Source organism: Mesoplodon mirus (assembly GCF_964341445.2).
Source record: "Mesoplodon mirus genome assembly, chromosome: 16".
Lineage (NCBI taxonomy): Eukaryota > Metazoa > Chordata > Mammalia > Artiodactyla > Ziphiidae > Mesoplodon > Mesoplodon mirus.
Window position 1 is genome coordinate 22,691,369 of NC_138992.1, and position 25,715 is coordinate 22,717,083.

Genomic DNA, 25,715 nt, shown 5'->3' on the forward strand with positions numbered 1-25,715 from the left:
TTGATTATTTATGTTCTGATGTTTAATATTCTATATTTAGGCAGCTGGGGCTGGCATAACAAAATACCATAGACTGGGTGGCTTAAACAGCAGACATTTATTTTCACACAGTTCTGGAGGCTGGAAGTCTGAGATTAGGGTGCCAGCCTGGCTGGGTTCTGGAGAGAGCTCTCTTCCTGGCTTGTAAAAGGCTGCCTTCTCACTGTGTCCTCATTTACCCATATTTACCTCCTAAAGGCCTTATCTTCACATACAGTCACATTGGGGTTAGAGCTTCAACCTATGAATTGTAGGGGGGGTGGGGAGAGGGGGACACAATTCAGACTGAAGCCATGTATCATTTTTCCACAGTTGTCATCAAAACCTATCTCCCATGTTACTATGTTGACATCTTGGTGCATGACTCAAAAGTTGAGAGTATTTCAGAAAAATCACATTTCTTCAAGTAACTTTAAACACCGTTTTATCACGAAATAATGCAATTCCAAAATCTGTTGAGTTTGGAAAAGCTGTTTCCAAGTAGATTAAAGTTTTTCAGTCCTCCCTGTAAAGATGGGCATGATTTAATTAGGGTAAAATAATGTGCTTGGGTTACTTCCTCTGATCCTGCTTAGGGCAAAAGGAGGAGATTTAGTAAATCTATAACGTAAAGCCTATCTTTGCTTTGAACTTAAGCATGGTTTATATTTGTGAGGAATTGTTAATGCATTTTAATGTGTTTTTTAATGTTTTCCTTTTATGTATTGTGTGTGTGTTCCCCGCAGACTCCCAGGCCTTTAAACATCATTAAACAAAACAACGGTGAGCAGATTATTAGGAGAAGAACAAGAAAGCGCCTTAACCCAGAGGCACTTCAGGCCGAGCAGCTCAACAAACAGCAGAGGACCGGCAGTGAAGAGCAAGTCAATGGCAGCCCCTTAGAGAGGCGGTCAGAAGATCACTTAACTGAAGGTCACCAGAGAGAAATTCCGCTCCCCAGCCTGAGTAAATACGAAGCCCAGGGTTCATTGACTAAAAGCCATTCTGCTCAGCAGCCAGTCATGGTCAGCCAAACTCTGGATATTCACAAAAGGATGCAACCTTTGCACATTCAGATAAAAAGTCCTCAGGAAAGTACTGGAGACCCAGGAAATAGTTCATCCGTATCTGAAGGGAAAGGAAGTTCTGAGAGAGGCAGTCCCATAGAAAAGTACATGAGACCCGCGAAGCACCCAAATTATTCACCACCAGGCAGCCCTATTGAAAAGTACCAGTACCCCCTTTTTGGACTTCCCTTTGTACATAATGACTTCCAGAGTGAAGCTGATTGGCTGCGGTTCTGGAGTAAATATAAGCTCTCCGTTCCTGGGAATCCGCACTACTTGAGTCACGTGCCTGGCCTACCAAATCCTTGCCAAAACTATGTGCCTTACCCCACCTTCAATCTGCCTCCTCACTTTTCAGCTGTTGGATCAGACAATGACATTCCTCTAGATTTGGCGATCAAGCATTCCAGACCTGGGCCAACTGCAAATGGTGCCTCCAAGGAGAAAACGAAGGCACCATCAAATGTAAAAAATGAAGGTCCCTTGAATGGAGTAAAAACAGAGAAAGTTGATAGAAGTACTCAAGATGAACTTTCAACAAAATGTGTGCACTGTGGCATTGTCTTTCTGGATGAAGTGATGTATGCTTTGCATATGAGTTGCCATGGTGACAGTGGACCTTTCCAGTGCAGCATATGCCAGCATCTTTGCACGGACAAATATGACTTCACAACTCATATCCAGAGGGGCCTGCATAGGAACAATGCACAAGTGGAAAAAAATGGAAAACCTAAAGAGTAAAACCTTAGCACTTAGCACAATTAAATAGAAATAGGTTTTCTTGATGGGAATTCAATAGCTTGTAATGTCTTATGAAGACCTATTTAAAAAAAAAATACTTCATAGAGCCTGCCTTATCCAACATGAAATTCCCTTCTTTTATTATTCTTTCTTTTGATGAGTAGGTTACCAAGATTAAAAAGTGAGACAAATGGTCAGTGAGAAAAAAAATGGAAGATGGTATATAGTCCTGTTTAGAACCTAGTAGGTCAAAACCATCTTGGTGAATGTGTACTATGGAAACCATCCATAAGAAGTATCACCAGACTATAATTATTATGTTTGTAAAGAAAGAGATCAAAGCTGTCTAGAATTTGGAAGGGTTTACATATTATGATCCTAAAGCAGTATTGGGCTGGCCATTGGCCCATTTGTTCAAAAACCATAAATTGTTGCCTCAATTTCGAAGTGTCTTGAAATCCTAGGCAGATGAGGAGAAATCTAATCTCCAGGGCAGTGAAAGGAAAATGGCGCCCTCCTGGATGAGAATCCTCTCATTGATCATGTTTCGAATTTAGACCTAGAAATGCGAGCTGTGGTTAGGCTTGGGGAGAGAGCAGCGGGAAAAGTGACAATGATTTTGGCCAGCCCTGCCTGTACATACACATGCACACCCTCTCTGATATTTTTGTCCTTTAGATGTTCAAATACTCCTTTCAAAAATAGTCCTCTTGTTTGCAATTTAGGTTCATTTTGTCCAAATATATATGCATTTTTAAAAACAATGTCCTCAGTGCTTACGTAGTAATTTTATTTTAGCCAGATCTTTTCTTTCTTGTATGTGATGATCCAGTTTGGGTTTGTTTTTTAAGCTTCCTCTTGGTCACTGATCTCACTGGGCACATTCTAACTAAAGGGATCCCCTCAGTTCAAAAGACTAGATGGTTACAAAAGTTCAGACCATGGGCTTCATTGGTTTAGAACACATGGTATTTCTCCACAAGGTAACCTGCTGTATTTATTTATTTTCTTTTGGTTTAAGTATATTCCCAAACTATGTGGTCAGGCAGCGTCTAAAGTTACGTTACCACAGACTGACAGTTGGTATATGTACCAATCAATCCCTTCATTAGATTTATACAGGTTTAGTTAAGTAGCATTAAATAGGATTCTTAGAAGTTTGCTCTTCATAGTACTTTTAATACATAAGGCTTTGTAAAACTATCCATGAAGGGAAAGCCTCAGCATAACTGCTCAGGGAAATAGGGCTAAATAACTGAACATTAAATAATTGGTTAAAGGTGCTGTTAGTCGAGCCTCAATGCTTGCTACACAGATGTATGTACAAGGACTGACTTTAATAATTTGCATTATATTGTCCCAACCAGTAGTTTATTTTTTGCCACGGAGATGTAGAAGATATTACAAGCTACTGGATGCACTGTCAGATTAACTTATTTCATTAAAGAAGTTGGGAGAACAAATAGGAAAAAAAAACCTTATTTTTCTAGTAAATATTAATGTATTACATTTCAAATAATGGTGCCTGACATATTGAATAATTATTTTCTACAGTGTACGTATGCAACAAAGATATTCCATCATGCATTAGAGTCAGTTCTGGCTCTGCCTAGCTGTTTACATTTGCAAATGTAGCAAACAAGGTAATGAAGCAACTATTTCTATTGCGGTAGATATCTTTTGTGTGTGTGTGTGTGTGTGTGTGTGCATTAAAGTTGTAAACGGTAACATGAAACAAATGAAAGTTCTTGATATAATGGTATGGAAAACAAGAAGGAAATGAAAATATTTTTATGCCTACTTAGGAAAAAAAGGGTAGCACTATTCATTCCAAGTACTTTTTTTTTAAATTTTTAAGCTCTTAACTCACATTGTTATGCTTAAAGTGATAAACATATATCCTCTTTTTATTGCTTTGTCTGTTTCAGATGAAACATTTCAGAAATTATTTTGATAAGTGCTGCTGGAATCTGCAGCACTGATGTTTTTATTGCATTCTGTAGTCGCATTTGCACTCCATTTTTACATTAATTCGCAGTTGCTTTGTATTGTTTTGTTTTGTTTGGGTTTTGTTTCTTTTTCACAGTGCCAGGTCTTCGTTTCTTTAAATGGATGGCAGGTAGAGTTCAACCAGTTTGTGACTGTTGTAGTGAATGAAGTTAAAAATGTCTGTCTGATGTTGTGTTGTCATTTCCATTCTTGCATTTTCATTTTCATGTTAAAAAAAAAGAAAAGAGAGAGAGAGAGAGAGAAAGAAAGAAATCAGGACTAAGCCTTCTGCTTCAGTTTTATTTTTAAAGAGTCCTATTCCGATCTTACCTGTCAAGTAGCTCTAATTTAATTCACATGAACTGAGATAGAGGTGGAATGAGGGGCTTGGACATTCAAATTATGTAATGTCATTTATCTTTCTTAGGAATTTTGATGAATGCATCTCAAAATGTACAGGCAGATTGGAGAGGTGACGATTAAATATCTAAACAAGAGGAGATTTCCCAAACAACAAAACTATATTTAATTTTTTTAGTGAAAAGACTAGAAACAAAGTGCTCTGTGGCAATCTGCAAGTAACATGATATGTGGACTGCTCATATCAGAAAATACCCGAAGTTTGGTTAACTTGGGCAATAGTACAGGTATGACTTTTTTGGCAAAACTACTCCTTAAGCAGTTTCTCCAGTGTGTCAGACACAAATAGGTTGTTCTTTTTTGGTATATATGTCTTTTTTTTAATCTGTTTTTTTTTGTTTTTGTTTTTGTTTTTCTCAGACAGACAAGTAGTAATGGTTAGCAGTGGAAATACATATCACTGTTCCTGGAATATTTATGGTCAGTCTACTTTTGGTAGAATATTCTTAGGTAGCATTGACACAATAGATCTTATTCCGTATTCCTTTATTATTGATTATTTTATTGTATTTTTTCCCATATTTTGATGGGGAAGAGGTTGGGCTATTAAAAAAGATGAACATTTATCACAACACTAAAATACCTCTTATTTTTTTGACTTAATGAAAGCCTTTGATCCAGCTCTCAAAATATATTACAAAACTGATTGGTTAGTGTCTTCATTTTTATTGGAGTTTAGATTTCTGAATCATTTTGTCTTAAATTATGATTTTAAATGAGCTATTTAGGTACTTAACATTTTTTTTTTGAGGACTTTCAAAATAACTTAGTAATTTCCCCTCTTGGAAAAGGCTTTCCCTATGATAAAAACTATACGCCAGCTAAAATTGTATGTCATTTAAAAACTGTAAGTCTTTTCAAAGTACATGTCCATATTCTGAATTGGGCTTTGGATCAAACTTTAGGCCAAAACCAGCTCGTGCATTCTCATTCTCCTTTTTCTCACTCTTTCTCTCTTCATCTCCCTCCAGTATATTCATATTGTTGTTTGGGATAGAAAAATCATAAAGAGCCAGCCCACCTCAGAAGATTGTGGATTGAGAGACACTACTCAGTACTCTTAAGTATATGAGAAAAGGATGGAGCTCTCACGGTTAACACGTTAACTCTGTAGTTCAAAAGGAAAAGAGTGTGCCCATTCTTTCTATATGACATATTGAGATGTTCTTTTAAAAAATCAACTTTTAAGATAGTGATGTTTTCTTCTAAACTGTTCTCTTTTAGTGAAGGTAGTTTTTAGAAAGCAAGCATGGGGATTTTTTCTAAGGTAACATTAATGAGAAGAAGAAAAAAAGTGATTCTCTTTAACAGCTCTTTGTTGAAGCCTGTGGTAGCACATTATGTTTATGATTGCACATGTGCACATAATCTATGATGATCCAATGCAAATACAGCTCCAAAAATATTAAATGTATATGTTTTTTTAAATGCCTGAGGATATATGTTTTTCTTAATTAATTGAAGAGTATCAGTACTGCTACTAAAATAATGATTAGCCTCCTCCTGTGTGGCTACAGAACATCACCAGGTGACCTGTCTTAAGACCTCTGAATTGCCTGCCTGTTTAGTAAGTGAACATGAACACAGTTCTAGAGAGAGAAGATCTGACAACCCACGGTGGAAGCATGAAGAAGCTGGTGGCCAGCTTCTGTGCCATATGCCAGCTTGTTGCCTAAAGTTTACTTTGAGCTCACAGCTTCCTGTCTTTGGGTTGAGAGCCATGACAAAAAAAAATGCAAGGCATCTTTGGTGAGTGAGTAGGTGAGAGCTTGCTGACTGTCCTAGATCACAGGAGAAAATGGAGGAGTTGAAATCCAACCTGAATATGAGACTAAAGATGCTAACCAAAGGTAGGTACTACTAAGTGGAATTCTATTAGCAGGCAACTGTAACTGAGAAGAGGATAGAAAGACATGCACCGGGGCTTGGAAGGGCTGTGTTATTTTCCCAAAGAAAGACTTGGCCAAGGGCAGAAGGCATGGCTTCTTTGCAGTGCACTTCCTTTTGGTTTTCAGTTAGCGTTTCATAGACAGTGGACCCACGTGTTCCTGCTAGCCATCAATGGTTTAGCAAGCATCAACAGTTATCTGCAGTAATTAGGACCTATGGAAGATGCTAGGTTGAAGTGTGTCAAGTCAGGGATGAAGAAAATGTGAAATTCAACATTGGTCCACACACGGAAACTGGATAATGTATGCTCACATGTTGTTCTCTTGAAAAGTAGAGCTAGAAGCTTCACTCCGTCCTACACCAGAGAAAAGCAGGAGTAACTTTACAAGGAAATAACGTTTAGCCTTTCTTCATCAGAGAAAATGGTCCCTCAAGACCCATGAGTCCCAAAACTGTATACTGATTTTTACCCCTGGTTTTTTTTTTAATTGTATGACCTGCAACAAATCACTTTTTTCTTTTTGTGCCTCAGGTTCCTCACCTGTAAAATGGAAAAAAATATATTAATAATAATAATATTAATAATAATAATAATAATGGTAATGTAGTACTTGTTTGTAAAGCACTTTGAGATCCTTGGTTGAAAGGCACCATGGGAGTGCCAAGTATTATTATATGGCCAAGGGGCTTATTTAAACTCTCAGTTCCCAAGGGCCAGGAAAGGTTGGGGTCATTTTTATTAAATATGAGCTGTAAATATCATAATTAGGCAGCCTATAGCATTGACTATGAAGAGGCAAAACTATTACAAGGCTGATAAAACCATAGTTTCTTAATGGCTACCAAGAGGGCAAGTATCACAATAAGAAATGCCAAATTCCTTTGGGTGACAACATGAATAATTTTGGGGGGGTGGGATGGGATGGGAAACGTCTCAAAATACCAATGTAAAATTCACCTACAGCAATATTCACCAGCAGAAAATGTCTTTCATATGGAATGATTTCATGTTGCTAAGAAAAAATTCAATTTGTAGTCCTGATTTGAATACTAGAATGTTGGCTATAATAGTTCTGTTCTTACAACACATGGAATTTTTTTTTGTTTTATTTAATTTTGTTTTCATAGTGCATGTTCATTTCTACTCACAAACATGTTCTTGGTGTATTTCTTATGCAAACAATCTTCAGGCAGCAAAGATGTCTGTTACATCTAAACTTGAATAATAAAGTTTTACCACCAGTTATACATAATGGTGTTGGTATGTTTTATATGGATTCACTTTCATCCATGTAGCAATAGGAAGTTCAGACCATTGTAACATACAGACAGGTTCTGATGAGACAGTGAAATCAAATCACCATTTTCAAAACAATATGACTAAGATTGAAAAAGCCTGGATTCTTTCAACTTGTTTTGTTTTGCTTTGCTTTTTTTTTTCCTTTAACCAATCAATCTCTTATTGATAGATTTTGTGTAAAAAAAATTATACAAGTTTTCTTTAGGAAGATTAACAATAAAATTGTGTTTATTTCAAAAACATTTATTGAGTATCACGTATTGAGTGTCGAGTATTGGGAAATGATTGTTACAATATGTAAAAAGTCCTGCTTTTGAAGTCTAACTTTGAATTCAATTTAGTATACCCACATGAATATGATGTGAAGATCTTGATAAATCATCTCAAGAAGTTTATGTTAATATATTACATGCCTTGTGTGTTGCCTTAAGATGAAATTAATCAGAGAGGTTTCCGGAAGGTTGATTTTGAAAGAGGGAAGAAGCAGAAGAAAACTAGGTAAGCAAAGAAGACTCACCCAAATATTTATGACCAGAAGGAAAAACACAAAAAGCACAGGACATAAAGTACATAAATAACTCCTTGCTTCAGAAGATTTATTTTGAAAATTTTGAATTAATTAGTGTTTGCCCTCCTAGCCCAATCTTCACTTCTCATTCTTGTGAACCCAAATTATTTCTAGTTCTTTCTCTTTTCCCCTGTTTTGAAAACAGCAGAGTAAAGGCTTTGAGGGGCTGATCATAATGGTAATAAGCTTGGTTCACAGCTGGAGGCAATATTCTCTAGATAAGAGTGTAATAAGAACGCTTAATGTGATTTGTTTTCCTTATATAGAATGTGATTCTTCTCTCAGGGAAAACTTTTCAGGTAAAGTTAAATACATTTTGTTTTCACCCAGGACTGTCAGAATCCCATTCAAGGAGAACTATGTGCCCATCAGCTCTTTACCATAGTTTGAGGGGAGGGAAGAAGAGTGAATCAGCGTGGACATCCCTCCCTCACCTTTTGGTATCCCATCTCCGGGCCGGGGTCAGAAACTCAGTGCACAAAAGGAGCAGGCAAGTGGCCCGTGTGGGTGAAGCCAGCTGGGGAAGACTTTGGGAACTCTATAAAGGTAGCCTTTCCTCAGCTCTAAGAATATTGCCAAGCTGAATTGTGTTCCCAGATTTGCAGTTTTCAAGAAAATCTGGACAAAGGAATTTTCTATGAAATCTAATTTTGAATGTCAGTGAGTGACTTTTATTTTTTTTAATACTGCAAGCCAAACAAAACACTTCTTCAGAATACATTCCACCCCTAGACAGGCAGAGTGTGAGCCCTGGAGCATGAACAATAGTGAACTCTGGTAACTGGCAGGGAGGAAATTGGGCAAAAGGCTGAGGTTAGCTGTGGCTCCTCTGGGTTTTGTCTCAAGTCCCAGTGCATCACCAGCTCTGCCAGGAAACCCGAAAGCACTGTGGCAGCACCTGCCTGACTCTTTCGCAGCCAAATTTGCTTAAGACGAAAAACATTTGCACAGAAGAGAAAAAAGCCCTATTTTTTTTAGCATACTGCTAATTACTTTGTACTTTTGTTCTCCATCTTTGTAACCCCAAATACAAGTTTTCTTTCTTTCTTTTTTTTTTTTTAACACACTGGTAGGAACAAAGAAATCTCAAAAACTATTCAAAGTTGCTAAAATTAATGTCCAGTAATGTCCAAGATGTCCTTATTTTCCTCTCCAGGTCATATTTTAGAGTAAAAATAACAGGGCTAGAAAAGTAAAGAATAACAGTAGATAGGAAGGGAGGGGCTTTTTCATGTTATGTAGAATTTCTTTAAATAAAAATAGGTAATTTGTATATGAAATCTCATTGTTAGATTTATAATGCTGTGCTCCAATATACTCAGGATGTCAGTTCTGAAAGCCATTTTTCATAAAAGTAGTACAGTTGACCTCTGAACAACATGGATTTGAACTGCATGGGTCCACTTATATGTGGATTTTTTTAATAGTAAATAACCATAGTACTACATGATTCATGGTTGGTTGAATCTGCAGAGGAAGAACCTCAGATATGAAGGGATCGTGGATGTGTTGGGCCAACTATAAATTATGGGTGGATTTTCAACTGCACAGAGGGTCAGTGCCATAAAACCCCAGTAGTTCAAGGGTCAATTGTATTTATATAAAATACTTTACGTGAGGTAACAACCCATTCACCCAACTTCCTGCTCAATAATTAACAAATATTAAACTTTTTTCTTCAGGTAAGCAATAGAGAACAGGAGAGCAAGGATTATTAGAAGGTGTAATAGAAACTCTTTAAATTATTTCCATAAATGGAAGGTACATTTCCAAGTTAAAATTGCATAAGCACTAAACTGTAAGCAATTTCCCAGGAATATTTTTGAACTCAAAATCCACCAATACATAACAGGCATTTTCCCAGAACTTGTACCATCTCTTACATGAAAGCAATTTACACATTAGTTTTTATTTTGGTGGGGTTTTTTTTTCTGTTTTTTTTCTTTTCTTTTTTTTTTTTTGGCCACACCACATGGCCTGCAGGATCTTAGTTCCCTGACCAGGGATGGAACCCACGCTCCCTGCAGTGGAAGCTTGGAGTCTTAACCACTGGACCTCCAGGGAAGTCCCCATCAGTCAGTTTTCAGAGTTGGTGTAATATGTAAGCAATAGTATTTTCTTCAGAGCTTCAGTATCCTTAGATATTTTCTTTCTATATAGCATACATTACCTAATGAATCGATGTATCCTAAAAAGCATACAGTGAGTTTACAAAGCTCAATTTGGTATCATGATGGTTTGTTTTCTATAATTTTATCTTTTATAATTGCCTTGATGATTCTTTTTTTCTCTAATGAAATGATCACTGTTGTCATTTTGCTGGTTGTTGGTGATGACATGCAGTACAAACCCAGGCTTCATGCATTCATTCAACAAATATTAATGGAGTTTTCCCTATGTACCAGCGATTATTCCAGACATTTGGACTATTTCAAAAAAAAAAAAAAAAAGAAAAGAAAAGAAAAGACAGACCAAAACTCCTGTTTCTGTGGGAGGGAGAGAGACAAAAAACATACATATACAATAAAAAAGTTATAATATAAATAAAATTTTATGTTAGAAGGTAATAAATGCTCTAGAGAAAAAAGTAAAGCAGAATTAAAGGGAGATGAGTGGATAGTTGTCATATTCAATAAACTACACAACAGTTCAGCCCTCATTTGAGCCAAGACTTAAAGGAAGGACTAGTAGAATGAACAGCTGGTGCAGCAGCCCTCGTGTGAGAGAGTAAACCTGGTGAGTCTGAGGAAGAGCAAGGAGGCCATTGTGGTCCAGGCAGAGTAAGCTACGGGGAGAGTATTTAGAAATTCACTCAGAGACAAAAACACTGAGGTGGGAGGAAACCAGATCATTTAAGACACTGTAAGCCACCTCGAGGATAGTGGTTTTCCTTCTGTATGAAGCAGGGACGTATTTTCATGTTTTGCGCAGAGGAGTGTTACTTGATTTGTGTTTTAATGGGACTCTCCTGTGCTTGGCATAAATCATGGGACGTATTTTTGGAATAAATCATAAAAGGAGAGAAACCAGGAGACAGGTTGGAAACTAGTTCAGTAATTTCTGCAAGAGATGTGAGGAGAAGAAGAGCAGTTAAAATTCCAGAGATCATTTGAGGAAGTAGAACCAACTAGATTGCCTGGATGTAGCATGTGAGAGAAAGAGAAGAGTCAAGAAATAGGTTAAGATTTTTGGTGGAAGGAAAGAAGTTAAATTTAGGACAAACTAAAGTCTAAGATCCAAATAGAAAGGTCCAACAGACTATTAGGTCTATGAGTCTAGTTTGGAGTTGGAGAGGCATTAGCATATAGAGGCTATTTAAAATCATGAGACTCGGGCTTCCCTGGTGGCGCAGTGGTTGAGAGTCCGCCTGCCCATGCAGGGGACACAGGTTCATGCCCCGGTCCGGGAAGATCCCACATGCTGCGGAGCGGCTGGGCCCGTGAGCCATGGCCGCTGAGCCTGCGCGTCCGGAGCCTGTGCTCCGCAACGGGAGAGGCCACAACAGTGAGAGGCCCACGTACCGGAAAAAAAAAAAAAAATCATGAGACTCACTGAGATAATCTAGGGAGTAAACAATTAGAGAAGAAAATATACCCAATACTTGTAATCAGGTAAAGGAGACACAGAAACTGAGGGAGGAGCCCCTGAGGTAAAAGGAAAATCAAGGTACCTTGGAAACCAAGGAAAACAAAAATGTATCATGAAGGAGGGAGGGACTGACCTTGGAAGATACTGCTGATAGGTCAAGTAGGATAAATACAGAGGATTGGCCATTAGCTTTAGCAACGTGAAGGCCACCAGCGGGCTGGGCTATATAATGTGCAGGGCCCAGAGCAAATCGTTCAAAAGTTAACAATTTCAGGATGGTGACATCAGAGCATTAAACGAAGCTCAGGGCCCTGGGCAGCTGCACTGGTTACATGCCCATGAAGCTGGCCCTGGTCGATGGTGACATTGACTAGAGTAATTTATTTGGAGAGGTGGGTGTGACAGCCTGAGAGAATAAATGTAAGAGAATAGGAAGAGGTTTGGAGAACTGAGTTGGGGAGCTTTGCTGTAAAGAGGATCAGACAAAAACAGGTGATAACTGGCAGGTGTTGAAATCAGTAGAAAGTTTTTTTTTCTGTTTTAAGATGGGCAAATTAAGAGCATGTTCCTTTGCTAAGTGGAGGCTTATTTATCTTCAGCAGAGACAGGAAAAAATAGTTCTTTAATAGGTGAGTAGGTGAAAGGAGATAGAATCTTATGCCCAAGTGGAGAGGATGGCTTTAGAAAAGAAAGGAATAATTCACCTTCATAGTCACAGTTGGCAAAGCAGACTATGTAGACCCAGATGTCGGTACATGTGTGGATGTGATCGTGGAGTCCCCGAAAGCTCAATTTTCTTGATGAAATGTTTTTCTTGTGGCACTGCTGTTCTTCTTATTACTCTAGTCAGAACTCCAAAGCACTCCATTCAGAAACAAGGCAATTTATGCATTAAATAAGCAAAGATAGTTTCCTTACATCTCAGTGGTGATTTTGGATATTTGGGTAAAGTCAGAAAACTGTCACTTTACTGAAGATGGTATTTGAATCTCACTTCAAAAACTGTTCCTATAGGGCTTCCCTGGTGGCGCAGTGGTTGAGAGTCCGCCTGCTGATGCAGGGGATGCAGGTTCGTGCCCCGGTCCGGGAAGATCCCACATGCCGCGGAGCGGCTGGGCCTATGAGCCATGGCCGCTGAGCCGGCACATCCGGAGCCTGTGCTCCGCAACGGGAGAGGCCACAACAGTGAGAGGCCCACGTACTGCAAAAAGAAAAAACACACACACACAGAAAAAACTGTTCCTATAAAAATTTCCCCCAACATATTGATTTTGTTTAGTTAGTTCAAAATATTATTTCTCATTTTCTTAATTCTACTTTTAAAAAGACAGCATGCACTTAGTTATGCTAATAAGGATCACCACAGGAAGTATAGTATTCCTAGTTTCTCTTAATACCATCTTATAAATTCCTGAAGATACCCCCAATAAAATGCAGGTTTTTACTAAGTTTTCCTTGTGACTGTGATTGATTTTTTGAGTGAATTAATTCATGTTTGTTGAGTACTGATTCTGGACCCAGAACTGTGCAAGACCAGTAAAAGATATAAAAGAGGATTAAAATTGGTACATACTTCTGAGTTTTTCCACAAATGTACAGGCATACCTCAGAGATACTGCAGATTTGGTTCCAGACCACCTCAATAAAGTGAATATTGCATAAATTGAGTCAGATGAGTTTTTTGTTCCCTGGTGCATGTAAAAGTTATGTGTATACTATTCTGTAGTCTAAGTGTGCAATAAATTATGTCTAAAGAAACAGGTACATACCTTAATTAATACTTTATTGCTAAAAAATGCTAACCATCATCTGAACTTTCAGCGAGTCATAATCTTTTTGCAATACGACATCAAAGATCACAGGTCACCTTAACAAATATAATCATAATGAAAAAATTTAAAATACTGCAAGAATTACCAAAGTGTGACACAGAGACACGAAGTGACCAAATGCTGTTGGGAAAATGGTGCCAATAGAGTTGCTTGCAGCAGGGTTGCCACAAAACTTCAGTTTGCAAAAGACACAATATCTGCCAAGCACAATAAAGCAAAGAGCGGTAAAACGAGGTATGCCTGTACAGCGATTAAGCTTTAAGGTTGCTTCATTATAAATCTTTTCTCATTTGGGAGTATTTTCTGAACTTTAGTTGTTGCATTTCATTTCATTGTTGATTTTAGTACCCTTGACAAAAAGTCTCCCCATTATCTTAATAAAATTTTATTGAAATTTTAGGAGAAACTCATTTATTTTTATTCCTCTATAACTTTTTAAAATGAGATAATATATTTGGTGGAAAGGCTTTGGTATTTGATAACAGTACAACTTTTATGTACTTCTTTTTTTAACTTTTTTTTTTTTTTTTTTTTTTTTGCGTTACGCGGGCCTCTCACTGCTGTGGCCTCTCCCATTGCGGAGCACAGGCTCCGGACGCGCAGGCTCAGCAGCCATGGCTCACGGGCCCAGCCGCTCCGTGGCATGTGGGATCCTCCCAGACCAGGGCACAAACCCGTGTCCCCTGCATCGGCAGACGGACTCTCAACCACTGTGCCAGCAGGGAAGCCCCTATGTAACTTCTTAGTTAATGGTGTAACTTCTAAGAAAGCACTTCAGGATTGATATCTTACCTTAGATACCTAATAGGGTAAAAATCAAATCTTGAAAACTGAAATCAAATGATGACCCACAGATGTTTTAAACAATGAAATTGGTTCCTTTTTTCCTACAATGTACAGCTATTTAACTTGTAATCCCGCAATCAGGCAGTGCAATTTTATCGATGAGTTTTCTTTGCCAAACAGCAGCTGTCTGGGCTCTGTAATCCAGCAATCACACTTCCTGCATGCAAGCAAACTTTAAGCTAAAGCAAGCCGCTCCATAGGCAATGGTAAGTCTTTACCATCATTGGAGAGCATGATTACAGTAGGTTGCCTGATCTCCTTACATGACTGACCAATGATGGCAATTTCAATATTCTCAAAGGCAGTGGAAAATCTTTTTTTCTGAATGGATGCCAGCTGGCCCTGATTTCCCAGACAGTCTTACATTTAAAGACCACAGTTACGCTTTCCTTGATATGTTTGGTTGAAGCTGTCCACAGCAAAAGCATGGGGAAGCCTTTCTCACTTGATGCTTTTGTGTCCTTGGTCATCTACTCTCCTGTCAAATACTATCTATCACCTTACTAGCATCTTAACATCGAAAAGGAAATGAATTGTCATTTGCTTTTTTTCTTTTTTCTTTGCGGTACGCGGGCCTCTCACTGTTGTGGCCTCTCCAGTTGTGGAGCACAGGCTCTGGACGCGCAGGCTCAGCGGCCATGGCGCATGGGCCCAGCCACTCCGCGGCATGTGGGATCTTTCTGGACCAGGGCACGAACCCGTGTCCCCTGCATCGGCAGGCAGACTCTCAACCACTGCACCACCAGGGAAGCCCTGTCATTTGCTTTTGAAGACATTGGATTCTTAGTGATGCATAGTTTCTTTGCCATTGTAAACCTTATGTCATGAAACTAGTGTGGTATAATAGAAACACAACCTCCAGGAGCATTTTCTTTGATTGAAATCAGTGGCCTTAACAACTTAGACTCTGAGTAGACATATTTTCATTTCAATTAATTAATTTCAAAATAAATGCATCATTTTAACAAGGCCCACTCCTGAATGTCTCTTTGCCAGACTATACTCACATGCACTCAAGTACTGAACCCGCTAAAACTTCCTCTTTTTAACCTTCCTGCCCCCAACCACTTTAACCTCAAAAACAACCTCTAAAATGTTTTTAAATTAACAAGAACTGTTCTTTTCAAGACAAACACCAATATGCAGTTCTGTTGCTAGTTAAATTCAGTTATAGAATGGTCTTTTACAGAGAAATAGATTTTCAATATTTCTTAAAGGTATAAACACCAGAGTAAAGAGTACTGCCTATTGACACACACCATTGTCCATGATGATTTTTGATAATTGATCATTTTAAGATGGACCAAGGCAATATAAATCAACATTTTATAAGCATTAAGACATTGAGTCATGTTTTAAATTTCTTTGGTCTGAAAGGAAGACACGAAAGATAACGAAAACAACAAAAAGCTATAACCTTAAAAGTTGTTTTAACTTGCTGACTTCTAATTTGGGCACAATTTTCATGGAATTCTTGGAAAATTTTTATAAACAGTTCCCATGATATCAAAAACTTGAGGTACTAATAATGAATGCTTAGGATCCAATCAGCCATCAAAGAGATTCTTATTTTCCTTTTTTAAACTGTGTTTTTTCCCCTAAAAGCATGTTTGTTTATTGACTATGGTTGTTTTTCTTTCTTTTTTTTTGCGATACGCGGGCCTCTCACTGTTGTGGCCTCTCCCGTTGCAGATCACAGGCTCCGGACGCACAGGCTCAGCAGCCATGGCTCACAGCCCTAGCCGCTCTGCAGCATGTGGGATCTTCCCGGACCGGGGCACGAACCCGTGTCCCCTGCATCGGCAGGCGGACTCTCAACCACTGCGCCACCAGGGAAGCCCTGACTACGTTTATTAATAGAAATAAATACATGGTGATACTTTGCATTTTGGCAAGTCAGTTTACATATAATCAGCCATTTACCACTTACCAAACATGCAAAGTTTACAGAAGCAGACAACCAGGGCAATCTACTCTGTCTCACTATAAGTATAAAGAGCAAAGCCTGGCTGGTTCTCCAGGGCTTCTATATAGATTTTTTCATACAAAGAATTGAGCTCTGCAGCTTCTAGACACCTGTTAATTTTCTATTTCCCAGATGACTAAATCAACTTGACCTTATCCACAAACATTTCTAGAAATTCTGTTGGTTATGGGCACTATCTTTACAGATGGGATCCTCATGTATGGAGTTCCATCATGATGGGTTTGATGTTAAATAAAATAACTAGATCATTATTTAATTTTCAGATTGTCAAAACATAACTTCAAATGTAACAAACAACAAAAACATCATTCTCACAGGCAGAGTGAACACAAGCAAAAGTTTTAATTAACTCATTAAAGAGGGAACCAGCAATATGACAAAGCTGGTTCAAAAAAGGATATGAAAGACTGAAAAAAAAAAAGAATGATGAAATCAGATTGCTAAATTAGATGCATATGTTTCATGTTCTATTTGACAATAATGATCATAACCTTTTGGGTTATCTTCATTACTGGGTAAGAATCATTGGCATCTCTTCTGGACAAAAAAATAATTATGACTTATCATCATTTTTCTATAAGGTAACTTTATAAAGATGTAAAATAGTAATAATATTTTTATAGTAGTAATCATTCTTGGAGAGTAGAATGATAATAAACCTTAAGATAATAAACCTTTTATTTAGATCAGGCTTAGTATGGCCTTGAGAGTTCAAACAGTTCCAAAGTTAATTATTTTTCTGAATAAAATATAGAAAAATCTTTTAAAAATTAAAACATTTTTATCTTTCCACATTACATACTTTCTAAAAATAAAAGTTACTTCTCCCTGTGAGCGATGAATTACAGTTATATCAAACAACATAAATGGGGTCTTTTCCACAATTATAATCGAAATTAAATTCACCACAGTTTAAGTCTGAGATTACTCAAGATTATAAAAAAAATCCCATACAGAAAAATATTATAAGGATAAAAGCTAGGGTATTCTAAGTATATTTATGGGGAACGTAAATAGGTATTTTTTATGTTTTGAGGTGAGTGGTGTCTCATTGAAATGTCACAGAAGACTAAAATTCAGGAGAACTTACCTGCTCTCACTATATATTTTGTAAATCACTGCAGCTTCCTTCTTTTCCAAAGCACAAGGAATGTACCAAAAATTCTCCTTTGGACAGAGAATATTTTCAATATTTCTCTTAGGATATCACAACAAAATAATTCTCACGCCCACTATTATTTATTCCTATCTCTGCTACTCTAACCATTATTTTTTAAGTAATGGACTGATGCTACAGATGCTAATTACAGACAATTTCTCCTCCAACTACTTGCCTTTGGTCTATTTTAGAAAACTTTTTTACATCTACCAGAAGAGGGCAGGGAAGAGAAGAGGAGGTAAAACTGTATTAGGATACCTTTGCCACTTAATCAGAAAAGACAGAGTTCATTACTTCTTTGTTTTTAGTTTTTAGCATTGTATCTAATAATAGTGAGCATTCAATAAGCATTTTTTTTTAGATAAAATGGAATCACTTGTTAATGGCTCTAAAAATGTCTCCTAGGGGAAGAGGTTTTAACAAAAAAGAAAGTAAAATTTGGGAAATATTTGAGGATTAAAAGTCTTTGGAATTGCTTTCCTCTTTTCAGTTTAATACCTAATGAAACTATTTTAAACGTAATAGTCACTGAATAAATACTTATTGATTAAATCATGAAGGGTCAAGGATTGGGTGTATTTAAGCAAGGACTTAGAATGCAGGGGAACAGTATCACTAAACTGTACACGTGAGAAACTGCCAAATCCAAGTTTGTTCTCGACTTTTTCTTTTTTTTTCTAATTGAAGTGTATTTGATGTACAGTATTATATGTTACAGGTGTACAATATAGCGATTCACAAGTTTAAAGGGTACACTCCTTTTATACTCCACACAACTGCCAAGTAAACTCCGTAAAATGCAAAGCTGACCTTGGTATCCACCTACTTAAAACCTTCGTGCTTCCTGCTTATTTTACAGAATAAAACGCAAGTGTATTTGCATTGTAAAGCCGTCAATGCCTGACCCCCATCGATCGCGACAGCGCCGCACATACTACTCCCTAGGAGAACTACACTGCTGCTCCTTTCACAAACACAGCGAGGACCCTTGGAGTCTACATCCTGACTTATGATGTTGCCTCTGATAGGAGTGCCCTTCCCACATTTACTTGCCTGTCTTCCTCATTACTGGAGTGTCAAGACTCAGATCAGGAATGATCTCTAGCACGACTTCTCTGAAGAGTAGTGAAAATTCCCCTCCTCTGGACTTCCTGGCACATGCCTTTCTCCTCACTCACATCATACAGCTAGCTGGTCGTCCCTACCCGCGAGCCACACTTGAAATGTGGCCATTATAACTGAGCAGCTGATTATTTTATTTTATTTTATTAAAATTAAATTACCACATGTGGCTGGTTGCTCTTGTACAGGGCAGTGTAGCCCTAGACTCTTCCCAAAAGGGATTTCATGCTATACTGTTCTACTGTAGGCAAAATATGCTTTCTTAATATCCTTTCTTGCCCTTTGTTTCTATGTAAAAAGCTCAGTAATTAATTATAAGCACTTCATATTTATGTGTATTAATATTTAAGCATCAAAAAGGGTCATTTTTTTTAAAAAGACATCATTTTTACTAATTTTTTGAATAAGTTGCTTCAGCAAATATATTAAAGTCATTTTATATTATAATAATAAGCCCCTGCCTCTGTAGTCAGCTGAAATATGCTTTATTCCATGGGCCTTTTTAACCACTGTGAAAAATTGATTACACTTCATTTGATCTGGGGTTTACGGTATCAGAGTATACATGTCTTTCTGGACATTATTGGTGGTTTTATAAAACAAGGAGAAAGCAAAAGCTGTGAATAATTTTCAAACTTCAACTTTAATTTCAATATTTTAAAATTTAACTGACAAGGTAATTATCCCAGAAATTGTCCTAACTAAATGATTTGTGAAACTATGATTGTCCCATTAAAATGACAGAGTACTCAATCAGAAGACAAAAATGGTTCGCTGAGGTTTGACCCTATTAAACAGGTTCTTTATATTATTATCCACTTCTCCTTTTGAATATAGACAGCTGTGTGTTTCTGGGTTCATGAGGAAAAGTGTCACAACTAGAAGATGGCTAATGTGAATGCAGGGCAGTGAAGCAGGGGATGAAGAATACAGAGTCTGTGGGGAGATTGCCTGATTGGAACCCCACAAGGCTACATCACGGAGTGGTGTGATAGAAACCATTCAGTTGTCCTTTCTCTACATGAGTTTCTTCATCTGTAAATGGGGATGATACTTTGACCTGTAATGCTGATCTGGATTGTGCTACAGTAAAAACCCTCACCTCTGAATTTTATACATCAATAGGTGATACTTCTTGCTAACACTACCCGCTCATCTCAGATCAGCTGGGGGCTCTGTTCCTCATCATGCTTACTCAAAGACCCTGGTAGAAACAGCAGTCACTATGTGGAACATTGCCGTCATATAGCAGAGGGGAAAGAGCGCAGGAAGGGTGTCTGCAGCAAGTGTGCTCACCTAGAAATGACCCATATCACTTCCCCTCATAAATCACTGGCTAGATGCGGCTCCAAGGCCAATAGTGCAATTCTACCATATGCACAAGAGGGACACTGAAATATTCAGTGAAAAGGCTCTAATGATTACCACAATAATTATACATATCTCATGTACTAAAGAGTTCTTTCACACAGATTACTTAGAGCAGGGACCTGAAGTAAGTTATTTTTATAATCTAACGGCAGAGTAAATGCATGAAGTGTGAAATTAGACAATTTCAATTTCGTGTCAAACTAAATGATTTTAGGACTCCAAGTCTGCTAAAACCAACTAATCTGAGGGGGAAAAGTTGATAAGTTATCCAGAAGGTTAATACTATACTTCCATCAAGTATGATTTATTTTAAAAGGATACGTTGATTATAACTCCTTCATGTAAAAGAATGGTCATTTATTCATTCAGTTGTACATTCAACAAATATATACAGGCACTGTGTTAAGTGGTGGAGACACAATGATGAACAAAACAGAAATGGGTGTCTGCCTTCAGGGGAGATTTGATGTTAAGTATATCACATGTAAACAGTTACTTAGGATTGTGATAAATGCTACAGAGAATTTCTATATAGACAATAGAATCAATGATAAGTATCTGAGAATTTTACAACCCTTTAAATTATACTATATAAAAATGCCTTCATCATATGTACATTTAGATATTGAACATCAACAAATCTTATGGTCTGGGGAATTCCTGGCGGCCCAGTGGTTAGGACTCTGCGTTTTCACTGCTAAGGGCACAGGTTCAATCCCTGGTCAGGGAACTAAGATCCCATAAGCCCCAGTGCAGCCAAAGAAAAAAAATTTTTTTTAATATCTTATGGTATGGACCTCTACTAGGCACCAGAAATAAAGACATTATTAAGGCATGATCCCTTCCTTCTTCAAGGAGTTCATTGTCTCACCCAGAAACTGCCACTTAAATAAATAATCTTGATATGACACAATAAATACCATGATTGAGATAAACCGAGTGAGTACCTAGGACAGGGAAGCATCCCCTACTGGGAGAGTGAACATGAGAAATGGCTTCTGGGAGGAGCATACACCTGAAATTAGGTTTGATATATCATCATCAGCTAACTAGACAAAATGATGAAAACCATTCCAGGTGAAGCACGTACAGAGACATGAACTAGGAGATAAAAATTATATATATGAGGAATTACAAGCAGTTCATGGTTCTTGGAAAGAGGAAGTGGTATGCAGTCAGCCTGGAGATCCTGCTAGGCCTGGAGATAATCAAGGATTATCTAATGCCATGCTGAGTTTGGGTTTTACACCAAAAGCAGTAGAGAAAAAGGAGTTTAATATAAAAAAGTGTTACCAAATCAGATTTGTATTTTATAAAGAAGCCCCTATTAGTAGTAGGATGATTTGATGGAGGTTGAGGTGGGGGAAGACAGACCAGTTAAGAGTCTTTTGCAGCCATGACTCAGTGGGATTTATTTCAAGAATGCAAAGGTGATTCAACATACAAATATAAGTTAATATGACTTATTACATCAATACAATAAAGGGCAAACACCATATAATCATCATAGTTAAAACTAATAAATAAGCTCAGCAAAATTATGACACAGATATACAAAATCAATTGTATTTCTATAGAGTAACAATAAGCTAGCTCCAAAAAATTAAGAAATAAATTTATTTACAACAGCATGAAAAACAAATAAAATACTTAGGAATAAATTAAACAAACGAGGAGCAAAACTTATGCTCAGAAAACTACAAATCAAATTTCTGAAACAAATTAAAGATCTAAATCAATTGAAAGATAGCCCATATTCTTGAATAGAAAGACTTTTAACTATTGTTAAGATGACAATACTCCCCAATTGTTAAGATGGCAACTTGTTCTACAGATTTAATGTAATTCCTGTCAAAATCCAAGTTGACTTCTGTGCAGAAATTGACAAGCTGATTCTAAAATGTATATGGAAATTCAAAGGACCCAGAATAGCCAAAACAATCATGAAAAAGAACAAAGAATTTAAACTTTCCAATTTCAAAACTCACTATAAAACTGCAGAAATCAAGACAGTGAGGTATGGCCATCAGGATAGACATATGGATCAATACAATAGAATTGAGAGTAAAGAAATAAACCCTCACATTTATGGTTAATTGATTTTCAACAAAAGTGCCAATACAATTAAATGGGGGAAATAACAGTCATTTCAACAAATAGTTTGGGGATAATTGCATGCAAAATAATAAAGCTTAACTGTGACCTCACACTCTATACAAAAATTATCAATAACTCAAAGTCTATCAGACATAAATGTAAAAGCAAAAACTATAAAATTCTCAGAAGAACACTTAAGTGTAAATCTTTATGATCTTGGATTAGGCAATGGTCTTAGATAGGCTATCAAAAGCACAAGCAACCAAAAAAAAAAAGATAAAATGAACAGAGTTATCAATGAGTTGTGAGACAACTTCAAGAAGCCTAATATATGTAAAATTGGAGATGAAAATGAGACATGAAAAAATATTAATTAAATAATATGTGAAATATTTTCAAATTTGATGAAAACTATAAACCTACAAATTCAAGAAGCTCAATCAATTCTAAACACACACAAAAATGAAGAAAACCACACAGACACATAATAAAATTACTTTAAAACATTAATTAAAAAAACATTAAAAATAGCCATAGATAAAAGACAAACTTTGTACAATTGCAAAGATAAGAATGACCGCAGATTTCTTGGAAACAATACAAGCAGAAGACAGAGGAGCAGCAACTTTAAAACAATGAAAGAAAAATTGTCACCTAGAATTTTACCCTTGGTGAAAATATCTTTCAAAAACAAAAGTGAAATGAAGACTTTTTTAGACACAAAATAGATAAAAAGAATTACTAGCAGACTGCTCTACAAGAAATGTTACAAGAAATCCAGCAGATGAAAGGATATGATAACAGATGGAAATCTGGATCTACAGAAAAGCCATGAACAAAATTGAGAAGAGTAAACGTGCAAGAGAAAGCAGATCAGTAGTTGCTGTGGTTGGGATAGGTCTCAGTGAGGAAATGGAAAGAGGTAGTACAATGAAATTTGAGGAAATTTGGAGGATGTTGGATATGTTCATTATCTTTATTATGGGGGATGGTTTCATGAGAGTATAACTTGCCAACACTTAACAAATGATACGCTTTTACTATGTGCAGTTTATTGTATGTCAGTGATGGCTCAGTAAGTCAGTTAAGTAAACAGAAAAAGTTTTGAGTTGCCAATTCAAGTAGATCAGATTTAGATTAGAGCAGTACAACAGTTAGCTTGTTAGATATAAGGGTCTGTAACTTCAGGGAAAGGACTAGATTTACAGAATTGTTTGTGTTCTTATAGCCTTTGAATTGAATGAGAGCATCATGTTTAGAAGCCGGAGTTCTGGATTCAGTCAGCTTGACCTTGAACACTGGCTTTGCTGCTTACTATGCATGTGACTTAAAATTCTTCTAAAAAATTCCCCATGCCTCATCTGTAAATAGAATAATAAACAGAATAATAATACGGATATTACAGATTCATTACTTGAAGTCCTCAATAAATGCTATAGAAACAACATCAACAAAAATGTCTTGGGAGTGGATTAGAGTTTACCCAAGAAGCAACATATTAGAGCAGTATTTCATAGCCTTTTTCATTATTAATGTCATAAGGAGACTTTTTGAAGACTTTTTTCTAAGCTCAGCCACCTCATGAAATTTTAATACCACAGTTACACTATGTATCTGTTTTTCTACTGTGGCCTTTGGAGTGTCACAAACCATTGTAATAACTACAATATTTTTCCTCCCCAAGAATCAATTTTCACTCCCTTGGGGAAAATATTCTCAGTCCCCACTCCAAGTTGAGAATGAACGGATTATTAGAAGATAGAGATGGGCTCATTACATTTAAAATAAAGGGTGGAGGGGAAATAGCTTAGGGGTATGACTGACTTTTTCTTAATAGGCCAAAAACTGCAGAATAACTAAAATAACTCAGAACTGTAAAATAAATGGTACCATTACTTGCCTACATATACATATATAGCTATAGATAGATCTCACTGATCAACTGTAAGTGTCTTTTTAGGTGTTACATATGAAACAATCAAGACAGTGCCTGAAGACAGTCTCAAAATTGATAAGGTGACTTTGGTTGACAAAACCACGTAGACCACAAGAAACCCTTCTCCTAGCAGAACATTAGTTCATCTTCTCTCAATTTCAGTCCCTTCCCAACACAACACTATACCATAATTCATTTTATCAACAAATAGTTATGGTTGTTTATGTGTGAAAATTAAGACATTTCAGTTTTTCACTTCTATAAATAATAATGCAATGAACATCTGTATTTATAAAATTTCACTACATCGATTTCAATGTTAGCCAAGCCTTCAGCAAAATCTCTGTTTAAATTACCACATGAAAATTGTAACTATTCTATTTAAAAGAATTAATTGGTACATGGGCAGTCTATGTGATAGCTCAAATTTTTCAGCAAGTATAATAGACTGATATAATAGGTAATGGTGGTCAAAAAGTACAGATTTCCAGTTATAAGACAAATAAGTCTGGGGATGTAACATACAGCATGGTGACTATAGTTAACAACACTGGATTGTGTATTTGAAAGTTGCTAAGTGAGTAGGTCTTAAAAGTTCTCATCACAAGAAAAAAATTTTGTAACTAGATGTGGTGATGGATCTTAACTAAACTTACTCTGGTACTCATTTTGCAATATGTGCATATGTCAAACCTTTATGTTGTACACCTAAAACTAATACAGTGTTATATGTCAATTATAGCTCAATTTAAAACAAAGAAAAAATACAGACTTTTCTTTTTTCATTTTAATTTGTTAAATTACCATCCTTACTTTTTTAGCACAGTAGAAAAAAATGATTATTATGCTTGAACACCAGGAAATTGGTCAAAAATTTCTCATATTAAATTCTGTGATAAATGTGCATTCTGGTGTCAGGGTTTGATGGTAGTGAAGTGTAAATGATATAAGGATATGAGAATATTTCTTCATGTGTAAAAAGGCTCCATAAAGCTCTTTCTACAGGAAGACAGACATTGAAATATCTTACTTTGATACAAGGACCTTCTACTAGAAAAAGCTTGAATTCTTAGCAAATTACAGATGCAGAAATCTCACAATATGTGCCCACCTCTGAGTACCTGGGCAGGAGAATATCTCTGTTGCTTAAGGATCGAAGAGGAAAATGTGAGGCCAGGAGAAGATCTACAGAACTATCAAATCACTTACTCCACCTCCCTTATGAGTTTTAACCAATTGCAAAAAAGACACAATAAGCCAAATGTTGGTTAGGCAACAGTTTTATCATCCAAAGTACAGAGTTCACTGTTCATCCTATGTGGGAGGATAATGGCTTAGGCTTAAAAGGAAATGAACCTATTAGCCTCTCTTTGAATTAAAAAATCACCTGCACAGGTAAGAGACTTACTTGAATTACCTGCCCAGGCAGAGAAGGAGATGTTAGAACAGAGATGGTGGAAATCTGGATAATTGGTGAAAACAGCCATTCCTGTTTTGTCTAGCAGAGTGGTTTTCAAAGTGTGGTCCTAGGACCACCGTATCAATATCACTCGTGAACGTGTTAGAAATGCAAGCCCTTGGACCCTAACCCCAAACTACTGAATCAGAAATTCTGGGAATGGGGCCCACAAACTGTTTTATCAAGTCCTCCAAAAGATTCTGGTGCTCATCAAAGTTTGAGAGACACTGGTCTACAGATGGAGAATGGAAATGCAAGACTCATGTGGTCCCTGGGCAGAAAGCCAGTCCTGCCTCCTGTGTCTGAGGAAAAGTCACCCACACCT

General features: G+C 36.9%; 1 protein-coding gene across 7 annotated transcripts in view; it reads left to right on the forward strand.

Moving 5' to 3' along the window:
- TRPS1 (transcriptional repressor GATA binding 1) overlaps positions 1-7,378 on the forward strand; it is a 255,543-nt gene extending 248,165 nt beyond the window's left edge. For all 7 annotated transcript variants that reach the window (XM_082601046.1, XM_082601045.1, XM_082601044.1 and 4 more), the window contains one exon: positions 765-7,378. In XM_082601046.1, the coding sequence (XP_082457172.1) occupies positions 765-1,826 (1,062 nt within the window). In that variant the 3' untranslated portion in view covers positions 1,827-7,378. The remainder of the gene's footprint in view (positions 1-764) is intronic.
- The last annotated feature ends 18,337 nt before the right edge of the window (positions 7,379-25,715 follow it).